The sequence below is a fragment of the Petromyzon marinus genome, chromosome 74 (genome assembly GCF_048934315.1).
Source record: "Petromyzon marinus isolate PM22_M1 ecotype Great Lakes invasive population chromosome 74, UKy_Petmar_22M1.pri1.0, whole genome shotgun sequence".
Taxonomy (NCBI): domain Eukaryota; kingdom Metazoa; phylum Chordata; class Hyperoartia; order Petromyzontiformes; family Petromyzontidae; genus Petromyzon; species Petromyzon marinus.
The window spans coordinates 4,084,823-4,108,772 of NC_133740.1; the positions used below are offsets into that span (position 1 = coordinate 4,084,823).

At 46.0% G+C, this 23,950-nt stretch overlaps 1 protein-coding gene across 3 annotated transcripts in view; it reads right to left on the minus strand.

Annotated features, from left to right (window-relative positions):
- Window positions 1-798: 798 nt before the first annotated feature.
- LOC116958189 (far upstream element-binding protein 1-like) overlaps window positions 799-23,950 on the minus strand; it is a 44,428-nt gene continuing 21,276 nt past the window's right edge. For 2 of the 3 annotated variants that reach the window (XM_032980693.2, XM_032980692.2), the window contains 7 exons: window positions 23,461-23,579; window positions 22,145-22,236; window positions 20,918-21,058; window positions 19,165-19,242; window positions 17,632-17,694; window positions 15,002-15,267; window positions 799-11,581 (listed from right to left, as the gene is read on the minus strand). In XM_032980693.2, the coding sequence (XP_032836584.1) occupies window positions 11,573-11,581; window positions 15,002-15,267; window positions 17,632-17,694; window positions 19,165-19,242; window positions 20,918-21,058; window positions 22,145-22,236; window positions 23,461-23,579 (768 nt within the window). In that variant the 3' untranslated portion in view covers window positions 799-11,572. The remainder of the gene's footprint in view (window positions 11,582-15,001; window positions 15,268-17,631; window positions 17,695-19,164; window positions 19,243-20,917; window positions 21,059-22,144; window positions 22,237-23,460; window positions 23,580-23,950) is intronic. The other variant, XR_004405325.2, reaches the window with a different exon arrangement.

Sequence of the window (23,950 nt, forward strand, 5' to 3'; positions counted from 1 at the left end):
GTCCCTTCACCTGATGAAGGCCGCTTGTGTTGTGGCCGAAACGTCGTGAGAATATTATTGTGTTATTTTATTTTATCAATTTATTATTTTAGTCTCATTCTACGTGACTTTACCGAAAGAACCAAAGAAGATGAATCATTGCAGTCACGAAAGCTTTAAATCGAAACAAATACGTGATAAGGTCGCAATCATCATACAAAGTGCCTGCCACAAATTAACCACGATACCTCGCCGATCTCAAGGAGCGTAAACCATCACGCAAACGCCGGTCATCCTCGCAGGCACAGCAGCAGCAGCAGTGGCTTTCGGCTAACCGTCAAACAAAGACGGCGGTCACCACATAACTCGGGAGCTGTCGGATAAGCTTCTTCGGCTGTCTGGAACGCTCTTGCAAAATTAGCAAGTTGCTGGAGCTATGCACTTTTAAATCAACGAGATTGACAACTCATTTTATAAACGCTTTTGATGTCCTTCCCCCACAACTGCGTTAAGCACGGTTGGCTATGTAGTGCGAAAATACGGACATACCACCACCACCCTATCAAGCCACTGCAGCGATGCACTTTCAAATCAACGAGATTGAAAACTAATTTCTTTAGAACTGCTTTGTTGTTTAGTTGTCCTCCAATGAGCACGGTTGGCTAACGGACAGTGCAAAACACACACACACAAGTCTGGGTTTTCCTGGCTTGTGGAAGGCTGCCTTTTCTTCACATAAACCACATTGCTGCACGCCGCTACAGGAATGTGCCACAGTGCATCGACAGCTCCAGAGCAAAACAGATCGAGAGAAAAAAATAATCGTCGGTCCCCAATTTATTGATTTCACACATGGACAGACATACAAAGGAGAATGATTTCCATGTCCTAGGCAGTTAGTTCATTTAAGCATTTGAATTATTGCATTTAAGACTCGAAACATTCAAATTCAGCCAACGTGTTCAATTAACTGGTAAAGCTGCGAGTAAATGATATCGTAAAAGGACTTCCTAACACTGTCCATATTTGTGCAGTTATCCATATTCACTTCAAATGCAACTTTATAAATTGAAATTCGGTGATCAATATCAAACGGAAAAATTTCAGTCAGCATTTTTTGTTAACATGCCATCGTGTATACGACTCATCCCTTTAACAATTTTGGATAAAATAACGTAAACGCAAAAGTGTTGCGCGACTTGTTTGAAATTGTGTTCATGCATTTAAATAATTTTAACTGCAGTTATCTCGAAATATTTGTATGTATTCCACCAACCTTGTACATGAGCGTTTCTGGGCAAAAACTTTGGTTTTTTTTTACCCCCAATGACTCCTAAGCATTTCAAAATTGAAGTCATTTTGTTTTTTTAAAGTGGCAATAAAAGTTGTGTTGGCAAGTGTAGAAGCGGGAAGGACATAGTTGACGCTACACACAAATACTTCCACAAGCCGACCTGCAGACTCAAAAAATAAAGGAACAGTCCTGTTGGTCTCACACAGACAATGCAGAAACACTTAAAAGTGGGGAGGGCGAGTGGGAGATAAAGTTCCACTGGAGGTAGACGAGGCGATGAAGTAACCGTGCAAGGGTGGAATCGCGTAATGCGGGAAAGAGAACTTCCAACGTTCATCCAAGGTGCATTTACCACCGCGAGTGATAATTATTCTACCGCTAGTTTACCCAAGGAAAGCTTCACCGCTCTTCAGAGCAGGCCGTACTACTCTCCCAGCCTCAGCTCTTGCGCTCGACCCTGGGGGGGCGGGGGGGGGCTTCCCGAGAGCTCCCCCAAAAGATTTGGAATGCCTTGCTGGCAGTGATTTGGCACGCTATGGGGGGGGGGGGGGGCTCGGTGTGTTTAAGAGGTGATTTTATTACTGCAAAGACATTGAATTATTTGCATTTTATTTTAGTGTAAAATGTTTCAATAGCCCTTTGAGTGGAGGTCTTATTACATTTAAGATAAATACGGTTTTTTTCTCATTGTCAGGGGGGTCCTTCCAGGTTTGTTTTTGTTGCAATAAGGGAGCGATGGTTGCTGTGTAACAGAGTTACCTGTGGATACGTTTCAGCTTTGGGATTTTTAGGCCCATACCATGACGTGAAATGCGTTTTCTCTCTCTCTCGCGAAACCTAATTAACCACCGCTTAAGTGTAATCGGCACAAATAATAATTAGGTACATTTGGCATTTGCGCCATTTTTATAAGACAAGGCGTTGTTCACAGATGGATATTGTCTGCCAGTAGGGGGTGGAGAGAGGGGGTGGGGGCGCTAAGTAGATTTTAATTCAGTAATTTGCAGGTAATGTCTCACAATCGTTCAGTTTTACGTATGACGCTAGCGCGCACACTCACGAGCTTACCTTTCTTGTGTTTTAGAACCGTCACGGGGGTTAATTAATTACGGCGAGTTAAAATGTTGGTCTAGACAACGTTGTCGATTTACTCCCAAACACACCGGTGGGCTGTAGTTAACTTTGTTTACATGACAAAACTTACTAATGGGCTGCTGGGTAGCGGTGGGTTAATGACACAAAAATACTTGTGCAATCTAACCCAAAACACCGTTATTCTCCTATAACGTGGCGGTGGTTATGTACCTGAAGAACACCGGAAAAATATTGTGATAATATAGGGGGTAAAGCGGGCGCCCGGTGGGGAGAATCTAGATGTATCCAGCAGTATCCCTATGTCTCCTGCGATGATGCTACCCCAAGGCAGCCGCTGCACGGCCACTTATTTATACTTGCGCGACGTGGTTCCGTTAGCTCAGATTGCGTTATATATCCAATTCGCATCCGTGTTACAAAAACCGTGTTCCCCAATTACATTCATCACATTGTCTATATCCAATTTGCGTTATGAAAATGACACGTGGCGTTATAGAACAGACTGTGTACACCTCACTGGGCTGGAACTGCATTTACAACAAACAAATGGGCGCAGTGGCCATACGCAAGTGAAGGTGACTCCGCCGAGGATTGCATTGGCTTGGTGGATAATTTGTGTCGCTGTGGGAATTTTGGTTCGCATGAAGTGATTTTGGTCTCCTGCTACAGGATAGTGAAAGATCCACCAGTGGACGCAGGATACATGGACCCCTCAGTCTAATTTCCACGCTCGAGTTTTTTTTTAAAGATATGTTTTATGCACGCGTCTGCGTGTGCAATAATGGGTATGGGAAGTGGTTGTGGTGTAGCGGTAAGCACACGGTGCTACGAAGCCGGTAACCTGGGTTCGATTCACGCTCATAGCCAACATCAGCGACGATAATATGAACCGGCCCAGGACCTCCCCTAGGTCGAGACTCGGCCTCAAATGAGTACCCGATGCGGTGTGTAGCAAACATCGCCACTGGAGAAACGTGGTCGGGCGTGGTTGCTGGGCACCCACCCATCAGTGTACCCATGCCAAGCTTCACAGCTACTGCTCCTCGCTAACAGCACTTGCCCCGTCAGTCTGTTTAGGTTATACAGGGGGGGGATCTTTGTCTTTGCAGTCATCGGTGATGCAGTTGGACCCTTAAAAGGTGCCAAAAAACGCCTTAATACTTTGTGAGGCTGCTGCCAATTCTCCCTTTTTAGAGAGTTTTTCATTTGTGTGCCGAGAAAAATCCCACACCGCCACAGAATAAAACTACACCGCACCTTTCCAGAGGAAAATGCTGCCGCACAAATGGTTATATTAGCCTGTCGGCAAGCTTGCTGTATAAGCATATCACTATAAAGGCACCAAACCATGCTGCCAAGGCAGGTAGGTGCCTAACATCATTCACTGGCAGTGGTAATGGTCCCACCCCCCCCACCCCCAATGGTGTAAAGACAAGCCCTCTCCACGCGATGCTTCCAGTGGCATATACATATATGGCAATCGGGGAACATCCGATGGCCTTTACCGTACGAGTCCTTATGAAAACAACCGGTCTACAGCTGTGTGTCACTGCTGTGCGGTTGGAATGGCCGCACGTTGTTGGTGATCGAAAATGACACGGCCGCAAGCAATTCTCCTTTGAGCTGTGTACATGCAATGCTGCAACACCTGTGCGTTGTGAAATCTCTAATGCTGCTGCTGTGCCACGTAGGTTCCCATGGGTTGTGCTGTATAGCTATCGATGCTTTTTGGAGTTCGGCACCGAGATTTCACTCAGCGCGCAATGGGAGCCTTATCAGTCATTCAATTTCAAAAGGAGGAGCTGCCCAAGCGTGCAGAGAGAAACAAGCGTCGGGAGATAGTGCCGATAAAACCTGAAAACGCATGGGAGAGAAAACGAGGTGGTGATGATGATGACGATACTAACACTCCACTGTAAACCAAAGGGGGTCTTCTTCTTGTGTGTGGCTCCGTATTCACGATTCCACTTTGAAAAAATATACGGGCAGCTCGGAGACTAAGCATTGGAGTGGTGCCCAGACCATTGTCAACCACGGGGATGACTGGCGGGGGGGGGAGCCTTAAAGCCCGATATGGTGGTGACCAGAAACCAAGAGCGAGTTTGCCCTTTACAAGCCGAGGTGCGGCAAGTGACGGAACCGAATTGGCCGTGGCCATCTCCTGGAGGGGCGTGCTTGGGAGAGACCCGCTGAAGCTACGCGTTTACTTACACGCGTCGCGAAATTCCCCGTGCCGCGTTGCCCGAGGATCTCGCTTGTTAAAACGGCGTTAGTCTAAGGCACGAGAAGGGAATGTCAAAGGGCGTTTTGAACATGATAGCAGCAGCTGCTGCCCCGGCCACTATTTCGCTTTCGGTCGGTACAAAAGTATGGCGCATCTGTCAAAACTTGCACTTACTGGTAGCACACACACACGTATATATTACACATGTATACACATCATGTATGACAAAAACTTAAAATACTGCAATGTGAAATATCCAACCAAATACCCATAGCTCAACATGCACACACTACATCAAACTATTAACGCAACTTAAAAGACGTTAAAATGGCTCTAGCTCTGCGAGGAGTTTCAAAAGCACTGTGAAACTAAATAAACATTAAGACTTTCAATCCAGTAGCACAAATGCAAACGATTCATTGCTTTTAAACTGCAAAATTAACAATCTCCGCCAAGTTTAAAAAAAAAAACTCGCAGACACGAACAGAACAGGTCGCAGCCAGAAAGACTGCTATCAATTTTGGTTGTAAAATTCCAATTAATTTTGTTAACTGGCACATTTAAAACTCAAAGAGAACCGGGCAATGCATATGCCAAGCACTGACAATTACTAACTTGTTGGGCACGTGGGATTGGTCCCCCTGGGGTACGAGGGCTTGGGGAAAGGAGGAGGAGGCATTGAAATGCACACAGTAGTTAAGGAAGAAATAATCACAACTTTTTTTTCCGTTTACCAACTTTTCGGGGGCGTATATGCACAAGGCATTTGTCAATAGTTATTTTTTTAAAATAAACACTACAAATAACATTGATAAAAAATAAACACTTGCATTACTGTAAGCATATTAAAAACATATTTGCTGTGGAAAGTTAGCATTTTCTAGACTAACAAGATATTTTAAACCGGAAAGAACTGGACATTACTTTGAAGATCTAACATTTTATATACTTAAGACAAGCATAAAATATAAAATCAGCGCAATTAATTGGAAAATACTGCAACAGAACTTCAATAATACGTAAAAATGGCAACAGCTGTATTGCACATTGTAACTGCAAAGACTTTTTTTAGAATCATACATTACAGATATTAAATGTTCAATTAGTCACTGGATAATTGCAACTGTTAAAAGATACACTACATAGACTACAACGGCAAGATTCAATGCACACTGTTACGACGATGCGGCATAAACATTAAGGCGGCGGTGTTAGAAATGCACGATTGTGACGATTAACTTTTTTTCACAGATTTGCAAATTGACATTTTGTCGAGTCCATACTCACAGAACTCCCTATGGGGGGGGGGGACGGCTCCAAGATTGGAAAGCTACTGCAACATCTGTGCCAGAACAACAACGCTCGCTGTGCCATCGCGACTCGACACCACAGCAGCACCACCACCACCACCAATCACCACGCTGACCCGAAGCCACTCTTTATCACTTGCTTTAAAATGCTCGTTAATTGAACCAGGTTCTTTTTTTTAAGAGCAATGCGGAGGGTTTGGGGGGGGGGGGAGAGGGGGAACAAGCCAACACCGCTCATATGCATTCACAACGATGAGCGATCTTAAAATTTTCGATTAAATTTAACAAACAAAAAAACCTCTTTGTACTTGGCGCACGTGAAAAGCAACGCTTTTGCAGTCTCTACGGTAACATCGGCAAAACGGCGATATTCTAACGTGACGTTAAATTGCAGGACATCAAAACACGACCTGCCGAAACTTAACGAGAGTAACTATGCTCAACCGAGCGGTCATGCTTTTAACGGCACACATCATTCTCACCTTGACGCATAGGTGGCTCAAAGGTAAATCAACAAAACTGGACAAGATCTAAGAAAAACATCTCTCTGAAATACGTTAAAAGCGTTTCGACTTGGCGTCAAACTGAAACATAGCAATTTCAGTTGTCTTTGGCCGCACAGACCACTTAGGCAATGGCATGAGACACAGCACCATCGGCTGACGTCACGGCAAAACCGTTTATCAAGTCATACGCTGCGTGACGGCAAATGATTACAAGCTAACATTTGTTAACAAAAAACGTCAACCAGGTGACCACAACTCACCTTGAGAGAAACTTGAGAAAACAGCCTAAAAATGGAATTGAAGAGACCAATTGAGAGGAATTGTACTGACGCAAAAAAAATATGCAGTTACTGGAATTCGACTTTTCTTTAAGATATACTTTGCGTAAAAATGTTTTACTTACACCGATCACAGGCAACAGCATTAAACTAATCTGTACGATTTCCGCTGACGACAGCATTTCTCTAGTGTAACAATATCTACTTTCATAGGCATTGAAACAACGTACTACTGTTCTCACAAAATTAGCACTATGCATTTGAAAGACTTTGGAAAATATTACATTCGTCAAAATTAAACTCTCCGGAGAAGAGAAAGCATACATAGTAACTATGATTGCACTTCATGCTGTATATATGCATTCATTATATTGAAAAATGAACAGGATTCCAAAATATTGTAAACAAAATCTGAAATTTTAAGTGCACATGCATACGTTTCAAAAACTGTCCTGCATTAAAACAGCAAATTATCGAATGCATGTCATCAATTTAAGAGCACATAAACAAAAGCATTAGGTGGCCTTTGTTACCAAATTTAAACACTGTGGGGGGTAAATCAAGCTATGATACTCACCTCCCTAAAAAAAACACGAAATAAAAACAGAAAATAAAGACTCTAGTTAGTAATCAAAGCATTGATACACTGTTGACTTCAGCAATAACTAGGTAATATTAAATGTGAATATATCTAATGTAAAATTGACTGGGCAAGACACTTTATACAAAAGGGCTAATTAATGCAAGCAGTGGTACGTAAAAATGCACAAAAACTATAGCATTTTGCTCAATTAATTGCACGCAAAACAATACTGTCACTAATTCAAACTATTAAGCAAACTACTACCACTTTTAATCAGTCACAAGCATGGCATTATACTCAAAGCACAATGACATTGTCGAGAAATTAGTCATCAAAACGTCTGAAAATAACGCCAACATGTCAATGGTTCTACAAAATGGCATCAAAATGCATTCAATAAGCATGGAACTTCGGTTAACAATGATCTAAATATGCAACACAGCGTGTTAAAAAAAAAGTCCGTCGCTTTACACTAAGTCCGAGGCATTAATTAAAACTGGAGATATTGGACAACCGCAATCAGCGGCCGCGACACATAACCACCTTTAACGCCGTCAATGTTTTCAAAACGTTAAAGGGGACGCAGAGCGACCCGTCAACTACTCCAAAGACGTGAATGGGGCTTAAAAGTTAACGACAGACACAAATTACTCGCCGGCGTGAACTAAAAACTGCAAGAGATTCGCCGATGACTGCAACCCAGCTCGACGCTCAAAAAAGCGGAGCGACAAGACGGATTTTAGCGCGGCAGAGAGTAAAACATCGGATCTCCCAATTAATTCGTATGGTCGGCTATGTACGGTGCGTGAAAGTTCACACAAACATTGGATGGATGTCGCATAGCTAAATTTTGAGAGCCACAGTGGCGAGACGTTATCTCCCTTGCCTGGTTTATACAGAGGTCATGGACCCCGACGCCTGTTCTCCCTGCGGCCGTCTGGATTGTTCTCCGGGTCCTCCGGTTTTTCCCTCCACATTAAGTCAACATCACGCGTTTAAAGAGCAATTGGCCGCTGCTATAGATATTCAAGCGACGATAAGCCCACGACGTTGGGCTGCTATCGTTTGTGATAGCCAGGTCGCTTCTGAAAGCGAAACATAGCAGCTCAGGGGGGGCCTTACCTGGTAAAATAAGAAAGTTTATTTTTAGTTTACCTGGAAAGAGGCCAAAAGCCTGCACTATAGTTGTGGCTACAGAGTCCCTGATAACCCATTGTGGGGGTGAGGGAGAGGAGGAAGGGGGGGGGGGCATCATCTCCTGTTTCAAGCACGTTGCCTCCACTGGAAAAACACTCGCGGCACACGGGCGGGGTTCGAACAGAGAATCACTTTGCAATGTGTAACATAATATAAAGCTTTTTCAATGTACGTTTCGGCATGAGGACCGCATAGTTTGTTAGATGTTGCTGAGCAGGAGACGAAACACACGTTGCTTTTGATAATTTCCTACATGAGTGTTTTTACATGTTACATTTAAATAAATGAATTTCAATCTGGTGTCCACTATTCAGATTAGGGGAATTCACTGTTTGTATTATCTGAAACATGAGGACCAATGTAATTATTGTTACTAGTTCCTTCACATGACCAATGACAGTTAATTAAATGCTCCACAACCTTTACACATTTAGTTGGGCCCACCACGATTCGATTGTCTACACAGAGGAATCGGCAAGAATGAATTTTGCCAACTCAAGCTGCCACCCCATTTCTCCTCGAGCCCATGGACGAGAGCAATCGTAAGCTGTACAAAGACAAGCCAATTGTTGTACATTATTCTACTTGTAGGACCACGAGTTAATATCCAAGAGGATAGCCCAATGCTAGTGGACACAATGGGTATTTCTCTCGTTAATTAACGCCCTCGGAAACCTTTAGTTTAACACATAGGCTCCTTTCGCTGGGTAGGGTGGGGTGGCTTCGCATAGCTCACAGATAAGCCACACAACATATTTACGCGCACAAAGATAAATAAAGTGCTCCAAATATTGTCCTGCAGCAGTTCGGCACGAGGAGGCTCTTGCGGCTCTGTACAAGGCATCCCATTGTCCTTGTAAAGGAGAACATCTGTTAATCCAGTTTTACGACCGATTTGGTGATAAAATGTCTACGCCTGAGATCACCAACACTTACGCATGTTTCGCCAATCGAGTTAAATTTAAGCACCCTAATAAATTGTGCTCACACACGCGCGCACACAGACGCGCTGCATATATGATGCTCAAGCCATGTTTAGACTAGACAAGGCAAACAAAAGCTTAGTAGGAATCTTAAAAAGCTCGCAAACATACACGAGGTAAAAACTTTTGAGGCCAATTTTACAACCGGTGGGCAGCGGCATGGAAAAAAAAAAGACCTTTGATGCGTTAAAACGGCCTCGGAAGGGGGCACAAGGGCACATCGCACGGCAGGAGACACGCACTGGAAATGACTTAAAACACGCTGCAGAGAAAGGCGAAAACGGGAGAGACCTCACTTTAATAGAATGCAAACACGCTGCACGGAGCAGGGGGTGGTGGGCGGGGGGGGGGGTCAAGCAACACTCCGCAACTTCACACAGTCGCAGCACCGCCAAGGAGCACCGACGACTCGGGGGGGGGGGGTTAAAACCGGGGTTTGTTTTGGGACAAACATTTATTCAACGACATAAAACGCATCGTACACACAGTCGTGTCACATTCTGGTTTTTTTTTTTTGCTACGGAGCCTCCCCAGCCACTGTCTGTGTGACCAGTGCTGCCGCTGTCAAGAAATGGCGTGCGCGGTGTGACTGCCACCACCCCCCCCCCCCACTTCCATGGCGCCATTCCTGAAACTGTTGTCCCACCGTATAAAATGTCAAAGGTTGAGGTGGTGGTGCTGGATGGACGAGGACGTGGAGGGGGGGGGGAAGAAATGAAAATAAATCAGAAAGAAAATAACACCCTAGATACAAAAAAAAATCTCCAAAGAACTCCCCGTGTTGTTACCGTGTGGAATTACCACGACGTGTGGCACACCCGTGTGTGGCTACTCTGTTGCTCAACAAAGTTTGCATTAAAAAAAAGCTAAAACGTGCGGTCCTGCAATTTCCTGCTGCTACCTTTGCTGGCAAAAAGGGGGAGAGAGAGAGAGAGAGGAGACACCTTCCCCACCGGGTGTAATTTGGGTCTACTCCTCAACGCTGGCAACACCGTCTTGGGGAAGAGGTGGGGGAGTAACCCGCGCAACTTTACTCCACCCACACGCAGACCTGCCTAATCGCCGAGTCGGGAGATCGGAGATCGACCCCTCTGGACTGCAAATGCAGTGGCATTAAGCAATGCAGCGTGTCCCATGCGGGCGCGTGTGCATACTGCGCGCGTTGCGTATTACTAAAAACGGGATTTCAGTTGGAATGTTTAATAAGAAGAAAATCAACTCTTAACCAAGGTTCAAAAATCCGTGCCTGACGACCCAGTGCTGCCGTCACTGTGTTGGGGGGGGGGGGGGGGGGCCTGGGGCGCACTAACAGGTCACACGATGCATAGTCTCAAACGACGTTGCACCGTCGGTAGTTGTACAACCATGCGCGGTGCTGTTGGCACGACGTCCGTCCGCTTTTGCTCTACTTGACGGGGGAGAAGCTTCTATCAAGAACCGAATAAAAGCACGGAGGGCGGGGGGGACGACGACGGGTTTCCAAACAGCAACGGGGTAAACACAACCCGGCAATGCGTCGATGGGCGTGGAGGGGGAGCTACACAGTGTTAGCGTGAAAAACCTATGCACACAAATTTACACCGCGTTTGACGGTGCCTCGCACTGCAGTAAAAAAACACTGCCGACTGCCAAAAGAGATTTGGGTTTTGGGGATCACACGGCGAGTTCACGGGGGGGGGGGAGAGGCGACCACCAAAACGGGGGAGACAAACTTAAGGTGAGGGATGGGGCTGCCTCTTAACCCTATTGCTAAGAACAGGCAAGCAGCATTATCTCACACTACACACGATTTGCCCCCCTTAATTGTCCCTTCCCCATGACCAAAAAAAAAAATAACCTAACGCTGCTCAACTGGTTCACCGAGCATAATGCCGATAACAGGAGAACGAAGCAAAAGCTAGGAATTGAAAATCAACGGTGTTGTGATAAGGCTGCCCCCGACTGCATTTTTATTCAAACAGATGTTTTCTACAGAGAAGGGGATGAGAGGGAGGAGAGGGGCCCCCAGCATGGTGAAGCGTGTAGGTGTGGTGGTGTTTGTTTTTTTTACACTTTCTATTTTTTGTATAAAACTGCAATCCCCCAACGGCGTGCACACCAGCCAACAGCAACGCCCCCAAAATCTACTGGCCCTGCACAACACGAACACACACACACAGGCACACGCCATTAATGCAGCGTAGTCAATGCGGGAGACACAGCGAGGAGACACGGGGGGGAGGGGGGGGGGACAGTGTGGCCCTTGGCATCTCCATCTGCTCCAAATTCTGCACACACACACTCACTCACACACACTCTCGCACCACCTGATCATATCACGCACACACGGGTTAACTTCTCTTGCTAGGTCAACTGTTGCCACACGACATGCTGTTACAAGCAAAAGCTACTGTTGACACTGCGACGTCCTCCTTTGCCCTTGATCATTTGCCATCGGACGCTGATGGCAAATTACACCGGCTGTGTCCTGCTCATGCATTTGCAAATAATTTCCAGCCACTGCCTGTAAGCGAATGTTAATAGCATCTCCATAAAAACGCACAAAGACAATCCTGAAGGCTTTCGCACTTGTTTGAACCCAGGAACAAGCCCGATTCTTAAGTCTCTTTTTCAAACGGTATCCTGCCAAGCCTTTGAAAAGTAGGGAAATAATATTGTGATGTATAAATCCCAATGGAGTTCATTAGATCATCGATTACAATCGATGATCTACTGAATTACCCGGCAGCTTCAGCGGGGAAAGGAGGTACCGGATTTTCAAAAACGGCAGATAAGCACTAATCACTACAGTATTTAAAAAAAGCATATTGTGCACACAGATACGTGTTAAACGAACATGTATTTAGATGCTGTGTTTTTTCGTGTTTACATTTGTCAATTATGTGAAATTGGCGTAATAAACAAAGACAAAAATAAATATCTTACTGGCACGCCTCACGGTGGTGTGGGCCATCTCACACTGACACGCTAATCGCCCACTTACCCTTGGTTTGGGCAGCAGCTCTTTCTCCTACGACGGCAGTCCTGCTGCTGTGCTTATTTCACACCTGATGACGGCCGCTTTGTGTTGCGATCGAAACGTCGCGATCCATTATTATTTTTTCTACCTACGTGACTTTACCGAAAAAAAACAAAGAGTAAGGATTCCTGCAGTCACGAAAGCTTCAAATCAAGATTGACTACTATAAAAAGTCACTGTATTTACTGTACCGTGCTCACTACTTAAATCTCAAAGAGCCTGCATCACGGGGCGATGTACGTACGTACTACTACGCTCTTGTTTCAGCAACATGTGGTTGACGATCGCCGGACTGGTTACAGCCTTTGGAAAGGTTTTTTTCCCGGGACTGCCGGATAATGTTGGAAGCCGGATAATCGATGATCAACTGTCATTTTTGCAGGATTTTGTTTTTAGTATCGGCATGTTTTCACCACTACCAATTGCATTATACGCGGTTTTTTTTGTTTAGCTACGGAAGAAAACTCATGCTGGACAAGGGGAGAACATAGAAAATGTGCCACGGCCCTCGTGCTGTGTCTGCACTGGCAGCCCTTGCAGCACCCTACCTTAAAACACAACCCCACCCTTTGCCTCCCGACCCTCTCAAATGAACGAACAGCACAAAAAGAACATAATTCAACATGCGCGGCAAATGGCCACGGCAACACCACCTGCACATGCCTGTCAAGGGCACCACCACACATTTAGCAACGGAGGGGGGGGGGGGACCAAGGGGAAAGGTTAAGAATCTTGAGTGCCAACAACTGTAAGAGAGGTCCCATAATGATGGTGTAGGCGTTGATGTTGCTGCTGCTGTTGCCACCCAACGCATATTACAGCGCTTCTGGCGAGCACTAGGAACAGTCGCCACAATGCAACTATTTCTGTTGACGTTGCTAATTTAACCGCTGGTGCCGCTCGCCTGCCAAGGGTTTACCGCTGCTAATGATGCAGCAGCTGCTGCTGCTGCCTCATTACAAGGGCGCTGGCGAGTGGATATTACTGCCATACGACTACGGATGCTGCTACTGTTACCAGCTATTGATGATATGGCTGATGTTGCTACTGGTGACACGGCTGATTAACATCGACTCAAAAACACCACTGCAGTAATACCTCGATATGCAAATAATCCATATATGCGAAGGTTCAGTATAACGAACCTTGGATATGTTACCATTATATTACATGGTAGCAAATAAAGTTAAATATTAAATGCACTGAATGAAATAACTCGTACAACTGTCCATCGACAGTACGATATAAGAATAAGTTGTAATAGCGCTGCACATCACAATGGGTCGCTGAGTGTTTACATTCTCTCGGCCAAAAGACACGCAGCTACTCCCACCAAGTTACGTTTGGTGGGCAATGCAACTTTGTGACTGCACCCAAGACTACACCGGTTAATTTGAATTTATCTTACAGTACATGGTGTTTCTATTATTTATGTCAGCTTTTAGTTTAAATACAGTACAGTATAAAATATAATATTATTTTTAGTATAAAGTTTTTGTTTACCATATGAATGGAAATGTATTAAGTGTTTATAGTATTAAATGGTAAGCTACGAGAGGATGGGAACACATCTTCATATCATTAACGTTATACGTTATTCAACATACGACGTTTCGGGATACGAATTAAGCTCCAGGAACACATCCCCTGCGTATAGAGAGAGGTATCACTGTTTTACTGCTGCAAATAATTATTTTGCTGCTGCTGCTGCTGCTAAAACGGCATCTGTTTCTGCTCCATCTGGCGACGACGCTGATACACAAGTGAAGCTGTGGATATTGATTCCATTGTTGCTACAGCTACTGGTGACACCTGCTGCTTGTAGGATGTGCCCTCATTGAAGCTGTTTATTATTTTGCTGCTGCACCTATTGATGACACTGCTGAAGATGGTTATTACACTGCTGCTGCAACATTGATGACAATGCAGCTACATCTATTTTACACGCTTTTATTTAACTCACTCCGTCTGTTGTTGTTGTATCCTCAAATCTTGCAACTCAATTTTTACCCACTTCCCAATGCGGTATCTACTGCAAACTTGATATACTTATGTCATACTGATGACAATACTAGATTCTGTCAGAAAATATAAAACATATATTTCAAAACATTATTTTTTATATGTTATGTTTCGGCTTGGGTCTAATTGTCCACGGTCCCTTACGCTATGGCAAGCTTCGGGGCCACTTCCTGGAGTCCTTCCATTACTAGTACGGTACATTTCAAAGCGTGTTTATAAAAAAATTTTAAATACTACTTATTTCTGCCGCTTCTACATCTATTTCTGCTCCATCGACTTATGATATCATAGCTCATCGGATTCCTCCAGTCTAAGTAAAGATTCAGATTACGATACTGCTGCATTAAACTGCTGCTGCTGCGTCTATTGCTGATGCATTAACAAATGATACTGCTGCTACATTTGCTGCTGCTGCTTCTACTACACCTTACTGATGACACTGCTGAAGGTGGTTATTACAACACTGCCGCCGTTACACCTGCTGCTGCTGCTACCAGACGCCCGCGGTTACCGGTGGTGCCTGCTGGCCGGGCGGCGGAGGCTGCTGATTGGCCGGCGACGAGGGGGCGGCGGCGGCGACACCGGGCGGGCCTGCGACGGGCGCGGAGCCGGGCGGGCCCTGGAGCTGTCCCTGCCCGTAGTAGGATGCCTGCTGCCTGTAGTACTCGGCCCAGGCCGCCGAATAGTCCGGCTGCGGAGCGGCCACCGGTGGCGCCGACTGCGCCGCCTGGGCCGCCTGGGCCGCCTGGGCCGCCTGGGCCGCCTGGGCGGCCTGGCCTGTTGTGGAGGTAGCGGGGGGGGCGGAAAAAAAACCCGCACGCAACTTAATTATGCGGTTACACGTTCAGCGCGCGCTTCCGACGTTTCAGCGCGCAGTCCTGCGGTAGTTTCGCAGCCCTGGGGAAATGTTGCCGCGTGTATATCCCAACCGATTCATTTGCGGTGGCGTATATTTTTCGAATTTGCTCAATTTGGATGGAACGGGGTGGGGGGGGGAGGGGAGGCGATGAACGTACAAAACAACACTGGCACACACACACAATGGACTTCTCCTCATGAATTACTAGCTTTACTTCCCGGCTTCGCCCGGGACTTGGATTCACCACGCCCGGCCGCCTTTGCCCCCCGAGTGGCGATGTTCACACACAACCACACGAGTTATTCGTTTGAGGCTGAGTCGACCTAGGGGAGGGCCCAGGACCGGTTCAAATAATCGTCACCGGTGGTGACCGTGAGCGGGAATCGAACTCGGGTCGCCGGGTTCGTAGCGCAGCGTAGCGCTAACCGCTACACTACCGCTCCCCCACACACACGCGCTAACCATAGCTACACACGTACACGCGCTTGCTGCAGACACGCACAACTTTCAGGGTGCGTACGGCAGTAAACGACTGAAATAATAAAGCAATGCTGCGCGAAGAACACCTTAGACCTGCGACACATTTGTATGGCACTGCTCACTTGCCGTGCTAAATATATGCATTATTGCACCCCCCCCCCCGACCCCCCCAAAAAATACAAAAGTCTATTTTTATAATTTTTGCATGGTGTACAGTCTGGAAAGTACCCAGATGCCAAATTCAAAGTTTGTTGCATGTCGGGAAGTATGCTAAACATTTTGAACAGGCTCACAAATGTATATTTTATATATATGGGGATGTCCACGGTCATTTTGGAACGTCCGCAATGAGGCGGGAGGGCAGACGAATGTTGAGGTTAATATACACCCACGGACGATTACCAGGGGATGGGCCTGCTGAATTTAAACCGTGAAGCATATGGAACAAGCGTCAAATTTCGATTTAAAGCTTTCGTGACTGCAAGGATTCATCTTCGTTGGTTCTTTCGGTAAAGTCACCATGTAGAATGAGAATAAAATAATAAATTGATAAAATAAAATAACACAATAATATTCTCACGACGTTTCTTCTGACACAGCTTAAAGGTCGTGACCTGAAAGTGGCTTTTTTTCACTCCAGCGCTGTCCTAACAGACAGTCTCGTCCCTTCACCTGATGAAGGCCGCTTGTGTTGTGGCCGAAACGTCGTGAGAATATTATTGTGTTATTTTATCAATTTATTATTTTATTCTCATTCTACGTGACTTTACCGAAAGAACCAAAGAAGATGAACAAGCGTCAATGGAGCTACCCATGGACCACATCACCGCTCTTTATAATGCATTAGACGGTACCCACAAATCGCTTGCAGTTATGAGCTACTTCGGATACCTCACAAAATGGACAATTGGTTAAAATAATGATGCTCGTTATTCGTACATTTATATCTCAGAACCACGTTGGGTCAAGTAAAGGGGGGGTACGTGGCCCACTGAGCTAAATAGCTCTGTCAGAAGCAACCTGGTCACAAATGATAGCTCAACGAAGTGGCTTATCACGTGGAAATTTATAGCAGCAACATACTTTAAAAGCGTGTTTCTAAAACGTGGAGGGAAAAACTGTACGACACGGAGAAAAGTCCACACGACCAAGGAGAGAACATACAAACTCAAAATATACAGACGTCAGGATTGGGATCAAACCCACAACCTCCTGTATACCAGGTGAGGAAGTTAACATCTCACCACCATGGCACCCCTATATAATAACTACACACACTTAGTAGTATGAAGATTTTTATGATACGAGTTATATTGGTGGTGTAATGGTTCACACCATGCTATAAGTCTGGCAACCCCAATGAGTAACTGTTTCGAATGCTTCTGCTACGTGCAGAAGACCACTCAAACTTCGTCTCGTTTGTTAAGTTGTCATGGCTTCATTGGCCTAGAGGGGTCATTCATATATCATACGCATGTAATAGATGGATATCATAGGCAATATTTTGTGCAGGTATCATTTGCATAATAACATATATTAATACATGTATTCATGCATAGTTATGTAGCTAATGAAGAGCATATGTGAAGATGATGTTTAGCCATTAGACTCCTCCAAACAAGAAAACCCAATCAAAAGGCTGAAACCTGAGACCTCACAGGCCTTTGTGGCTAACGTGGCCATTATGAACCATCCAAAAGAACAAGACACTCAGCTTCGGGTTAAAGCCTGGCGCTGAACACCCTGGTCATTGTGGACCCAGAGGAGAGTGGTTGGTGATGGCTAGAAATCAGCAAACTTACCCTGCTTTTTGTAGTACTCTTCCCAGGCTTTCGTATAGTCAGTCTGGCCAGCGCCAGCCTGGCCTGTGGGATGCATTCGCGCGCGCGCACACACACACACAGACGGTGTCAAGCAAGGCTTACAGCCAACACTGCAAACAATGGCACTGCTAGAGCCAAACTAAACCCGGCTCTTACTGCTGTTGTCAGGAACGACTAATGCATAGCCTGCTCCTCCTGCCAACAAATGATTAAGAATGCTGCCGACACAAATTAATAACAATGCTACCTTTGCCAATGAACCAAATAATTCACAATGCCATAAACCACCACTCCCATCGAACCAATAACAGAGTTTACATCTCCCCAATACCCCCCCAGATCCATCCAATGGCTCCCATCATATTCTCAACTCCAAGATCTCCCTCTCACCTTAAAAGCAATCCAAGCATTTGCCTCTGCCTATCTCAGCCCCCCCCCTTATCTTACCTCTCCCACTTCCCGTCAAGTGCTCTCCGCTCGAAGAATCAAAGGCCTTTTGTAAAAGAGCAGCTAATATTGATAGGTTTTTTTTGGGTTGGAGTGCGTAAGTATAAAGTTTTGCAATTAATCCACCACCACCCGACAGCCAACCAAGTAAGGTTTGTCACGTAAACAAAACAGCCCATCGGTTGCGTGTTGAAAAGCAAATCGACAACATCCACAATTTGAGTAATTACATCCGGCATTATCGGGTGGGTTAATGACACATTAATGCTTACGCGATCTGCCCTGTTGAAATTTTAGATCAACTCTTGTGACTGCCCCCTCCATCACCGTCTCCTGAAGCGTCGTCTTCATTGTTAAGCGTAGCTCTCCGATGTCTTCTCAGGTTGTACCGCGCGTCGTTTGGAACGATGTTTTGACGTTTCTCGCACGTGCAGGGTGTGCCTTCTTCAGCAAGTGAATTTAACCAAACCGAATTTCAGTTCCTGACAAAGGTTCCCAAGCGTGCATCTTCATTCGTAACTCCTCAAAACTATTCTTATTTTTCCCAACTTTGATGCTGACAAAAAAAAGAGTCCCGTGGACATAATTCATCACGTTCGTACATTCCTGGACAGCATCTCGGCAGTGTTGGCTCAGTAAATCATAACGGCTCATAATACATTTTAAACATTTGGTAGAAGCACCATTCCTATAGCGCGGGAATATCGCAAGGGCGCTATGTTTCACAGACGGATACAGTCAGTGGGGAGCTATGTTGCCACATGTAACCTTAATGAGTAATTTGCAAGGACTTTTTTGTTAGCATGGACCATGATGCTGGCACACGATGGCCTATTCATTCCGAATGAAGTCATGGGATCTCACCCATCCACTGTGAAGCGGTATTTATGGTTAATACACCCACGGTCGTGGCCAGGGTGGCAATCCGGATTTGAACCGCATGCTACAGCGGGGCCAAGTCACCGCCTCAGCGTATCCGAGCCTCCTTGGTGTTGCAACAACTCAATAGCACCCACCCCCCCCCCAACACTAAAACACAGCCAACTGGTCATCGCTTTTACTTACCGACTTTTTTGTAGTATTCCTCCCATGCCTTGGTGTAATCGGGCTGGGCAGCTTGGCCAGGGTTTTGGTTCGGATCAGCTGTTAAGGACAAGCATTTATAACAGGCAAGAAGGTGGAGGAGTTTGTCAATGCCACCGATGCCAATACAGCCAGCGATAAGATGGCGGCCTCTTTTCCTTTGCCCAGTGACCATGCGTCAATACTCTGTCACACACACCAAGTACAGTCCATCCTCGCACAATGACGCGAATTGCATACAACGCGATGAATGTAATTGGAGAACGCTTTTTGTTAAAAGACGGATGCGAATTGTACATATAACGCGATCGAGCGAATGGAATTACGTCACGCGCAAGTAGGAATAGGCGGTCATACAGCGGCTGCCTCGGCATAGCATCATCATCATAATCGCGCAAGGCATTAGGATGATGCTGGATGCTTCTAGTTGCTACCCACGCGCCTCAGTATTTGCTCAGCCTGCGATGGGATCTCACGTGTTATCGCAGACTGTGCTTTACCCTATAATATATTTATTGTAACCCAATTTTTCCATAACGCGGTGTGTTCTGAAGGAACGAATCTACTGCCGCATTACAGAAGACCGGACTGTATTCATCTTAAGCCAAGCGCGGCATGTGGGCACACACAAAGGCAAATACACTCAAGCAGACAAACGCAGACAATGAGAAAAAAATGAGAAAAAAATATCACGGTGTGGACTTTGGGAGAATGGTTGGGAAAGTGCCGCTAGCAAGCAGCGAGAAAGGCAGGTAGGCATACGTGTATGTATGTTAAACATTTTTTGCACTGTACGTCGCCAACCGGGCTAATTGGAGGCGTGGGGTGGAAAGGACAACAAAATAAACACAACTGTTCTAAAGAGATGAGTTTATCAATCTAGATTAGTTTAAAGTGCATAGCTCCAGTGGCTTCCTAATATCAGAAGAACGTTCCAGAACAGCTGCAGAAGCACATCCGAAAGTGCGCAATGCAATGACCGTCTTTATGGCTGTGAAGTTGCCAGCAATATGCCCAGCCACCTTTGCATTTCCAAATGATCTTTACACACGAAGTACAAAGGGGACCTGATACAAATGCTATATAAACCCAAGGGGAGACACAGAACCAGTTTAAATAATTGCCACGAATATTAGCATCGGCCTAGTAATCGGGTTCACGGCAGTGCGCTAAACACTATGCCACCGTTCCCCAAACATATGCAAACATATGCATGTGCTAATGCACATAATATACACAAACAAGGACACAGGCATGCAAACACAAATTAAAAGCACAGCATATATGTGAATTCACAAAAATGCACAATCAGCATGCACACAGACAAGCCCGGTCAACACACAAGCAGACACAAAGACGAAGGATCCCCGCCCCCCCCCCCCCGTATAGCCTTAAAATGATGTTAGGGCAAGTGCTGTTTGCGAGGAGCACCTATGAAGGCCAGCACAGCACACAAGGGGGTAAAAGGTGGCCGGCACCACTTCCGGCTGCCTTTGTCTCCCTAGTGGCGATGTTTACACATCGCACCAGGTTCTCATTTGAGGCCGAGTCGACCTCGGGGAGGCCCATGACCGGTTCAGGTAAGCGTCACCGGTGTTGGCCATGAACGGGAATGGAACTCGGGTGGGCTGGATTCTCACAGCACAGCGCGGTAACGGCTAAACGTGCACACACACACACACACAGACGCCTGTAGAGTGAATCGAGTGCTCCAGCGCAGAAGTGGTTCTGTTACCCTGCACAGGGGGAGCTTGTGGAACAGGAGGCACGGCCGGCACCGGCTGGGCTGGCGGGGGCTGCTGGCCGGGCTGTTGCTGGTAGTACTGTGCGTAGTATGCCGCCCACGCCGCTGCATTTGCATCCGCCGCCGCTTTGTCTGCGGAGGGGGGGGGGGTGAGAGGAGTGGAGGAGAGAAGAGAGTATGATAAGGGCATGTATAGAGGTGGCAATACTAAGGCAGGGGATAGTATAAGATTGTGTAGGGGGTTGACAGTCACGCCCGCCAGGACACATATGGTTTCAGAAACATGGTCATCAACGAAGCATTTAACAAAATCTGAAAAGTTGTGCAAAGAAACAGGGAGATGCATGCTTGGAATTACACAGACAAGGACAAAAAGAACAAAAGAAAAATTAAATACTCAAGTTCATGACATAATCTGAACCATTAAGAAATGCATGTGGTCTTTGGCAGGACAACGTCATGGTTATTAAATGATGCTGGGCGATGGTTAAGAAAATTAAACGCGCTGGCAGCCAAGGCATGGACAGTGCCCGAGAGGACGTCCACGGAGGAGATGGAGTCGAGAGAACAGTTCATGTGCCATGTGCCAGAAAGTTGCATCGCAGGACCGTGAGATTTTGTGGTTGTGGTGCAGTGAGTGCGGAGGTATGGTAAAGATGTTAAAGTGGGCCACTGTAATGCAGAGATAAAGCGTGGACTTTTTGGGCTGCCAGTTAATGCAGCAGTGGTAGTGAGTGCATCCGCAATCTGCCGTGCACACTCCAATAACAACCTCCATTCTCCACTAAGTGGTGGTGGACTAATATCATCAAGGAAAGTGCTTGTGCCAAACTAAGTGCACTTTGAGGCTATCATGTGGAGCAACAACAACCACCATTCGCCACTAAGTGGCGGTAACGTCACCATGGCACGGGTGCCAGGCTGTGTACTTTAAGGCCACATCAAGTGTCAAAACGCCTGCTGGTAGGTCACAGAACAGACCCAGGTGCCATGGGTTGACTGTGAAGCAATACAAACAAAACAAAGATACACCATGTAGCCTGATCAGACTGTTGGGGGGCAACTGCTATGAGTGAACACCTTTGAAGGCCGTCAAGGCACACGAGGGAGGTGGGTGGCCAACACCACGCCCGGCCGCCTTTGTCTCACCAGCGGTGATGTTTACACACCACACCAGGTACTCATTTGAGGCCGAGTCGACCTAAGGGGTAAACTTACTCGGATCTGGAGGAGCGCCTGGTTGCTGCCAAGGCTGATACTGGCCGGGCCAGCCTTGAGGGTTGGGGTACGGCTGTGGAGGAGGGGGACCACTGTGGAAGTGCAATCGAAGAACACGCCACGATCAGTACGAGGAGCAGCGTTTGAATTACCCCGTGCAGTATTTTCACAAATCCGCCAAATACTCAAGTGAAAGGGGCTACATCTAACGTGGGGTTTTCAAATAAAACGTATCTCTAAATCGGTTTGTCAAGGAGTTTGGTGGCTACTTTTCTTCGAGACATATTCGTTGCCAATTTGTGTTTATGAAGTTTGTAAATAAGGATCAACAAGAAAAAAATATAACATTCCCTTCATATTTCTCAGCAAGAGATAGCATCGTGTCTCAGCGAGACAGATACAACAACATTTAGTAGGATCGCCATGGTAATTTCAACATACGATGTGCTGACCAGGCTGAGGCCATCAAAAACTTCTCACTGCACTGGAGAACCCGGTTTAATCACAAGAAGCTGACAGGATCCGAACCCAGGGATCTGTGGTGCCAGCTTAGCGCTCACAACCACAAGACCCTGGACTCTTAACAGCCACTTTCCCCTCTCTGAGCAGAATTCTCTGTTGACCCCAGGTGACAAGGCTGTACCGATACTGGATGGTGCTGACAGCAACAGATATTTATTTGGTGTAAAACTGAACAGCAAGGGGCTAATAAGGCACCGAACCAAAAACAGTTTGTAAATCGTCTCCGATAAAATTAATCTACGCTGCTTGTTAAAACATGTGAAAGCTTAGATCCTAACATTTCTTGTAAGCCTTTTTTATCCTGTTGAAATGATAATCGAGGCCGAGGAATTCATTAGTGAATGTTAATGATGATTTTGCGTTAAGTAGATATCACAGGAACATTGTAACTCATAACGCCATGTGCCAGTGGCATTTAATAAGTTTACTTTTAATACAAATGAGTTTGTGTAATAATACAATTTTGTTCATTGAAGGGTTGCCCGTAACTTAATAAGCCAATTTAAAACTGTTCATCGGGAAGTATTGTTATAATTTAGTCTTAACAGGTTTCACGGTGTATTGCAGCCTCTAATTACTACTATTATCACTCTCGTCTCTATTCTTATGCTATGAAGAAGAGTCATAGCCCAAAATAATGCTATGAAGAGTCATAGCCCAAAACGTTGTTGATTATATATTTTTAAGTTGAAGGCGGTGGTGTTATTGCCAGCTCTGTCGAGTTTTTTTATCGCAATGGTGCATTCAAACATATGATCAAAGTGGCTGTGTGGATGCAAAAGCTTCACACTCACTGTTGGGGTGGGGGTCCATATGGCCCGTGAGGGCCTGGGGGACCAGGTGGGCCGGGGTATGGGCCGGGATGAGGGTAGGGAGCTGGGCCTACAGGTGCACCTGGCGGGCCAGGCGGGCCCTGCGGCAACAAAAAAACAATTAATTACGTGACACAAAAAAAGACAACCCCCAAAAAGTCTTAACAGACTGTTGGGGCAAATGCTCAGGGAACACCTATGAAGGCCGGCACAGCACACGAAGGGGGTTGGGGTGGGCAGCACCACGCCCGACCGCCTTTGTCTTCCTAGCGGCAATGTTTACACACTGCACCAGGTACACATTTGAGGCCGAGTGGACCGTGTTACACACACACTCAAAAAAACACGTTAAAACACACTCACATCTGATCCAGCCCTAATGCCTCACCCCCCCCTACGGGTAACTCGACACCCGTCACCCACTTACACGCCACTTCCCAAAATCTAACGTTGTCGGCAGGGTGCCGCAGTG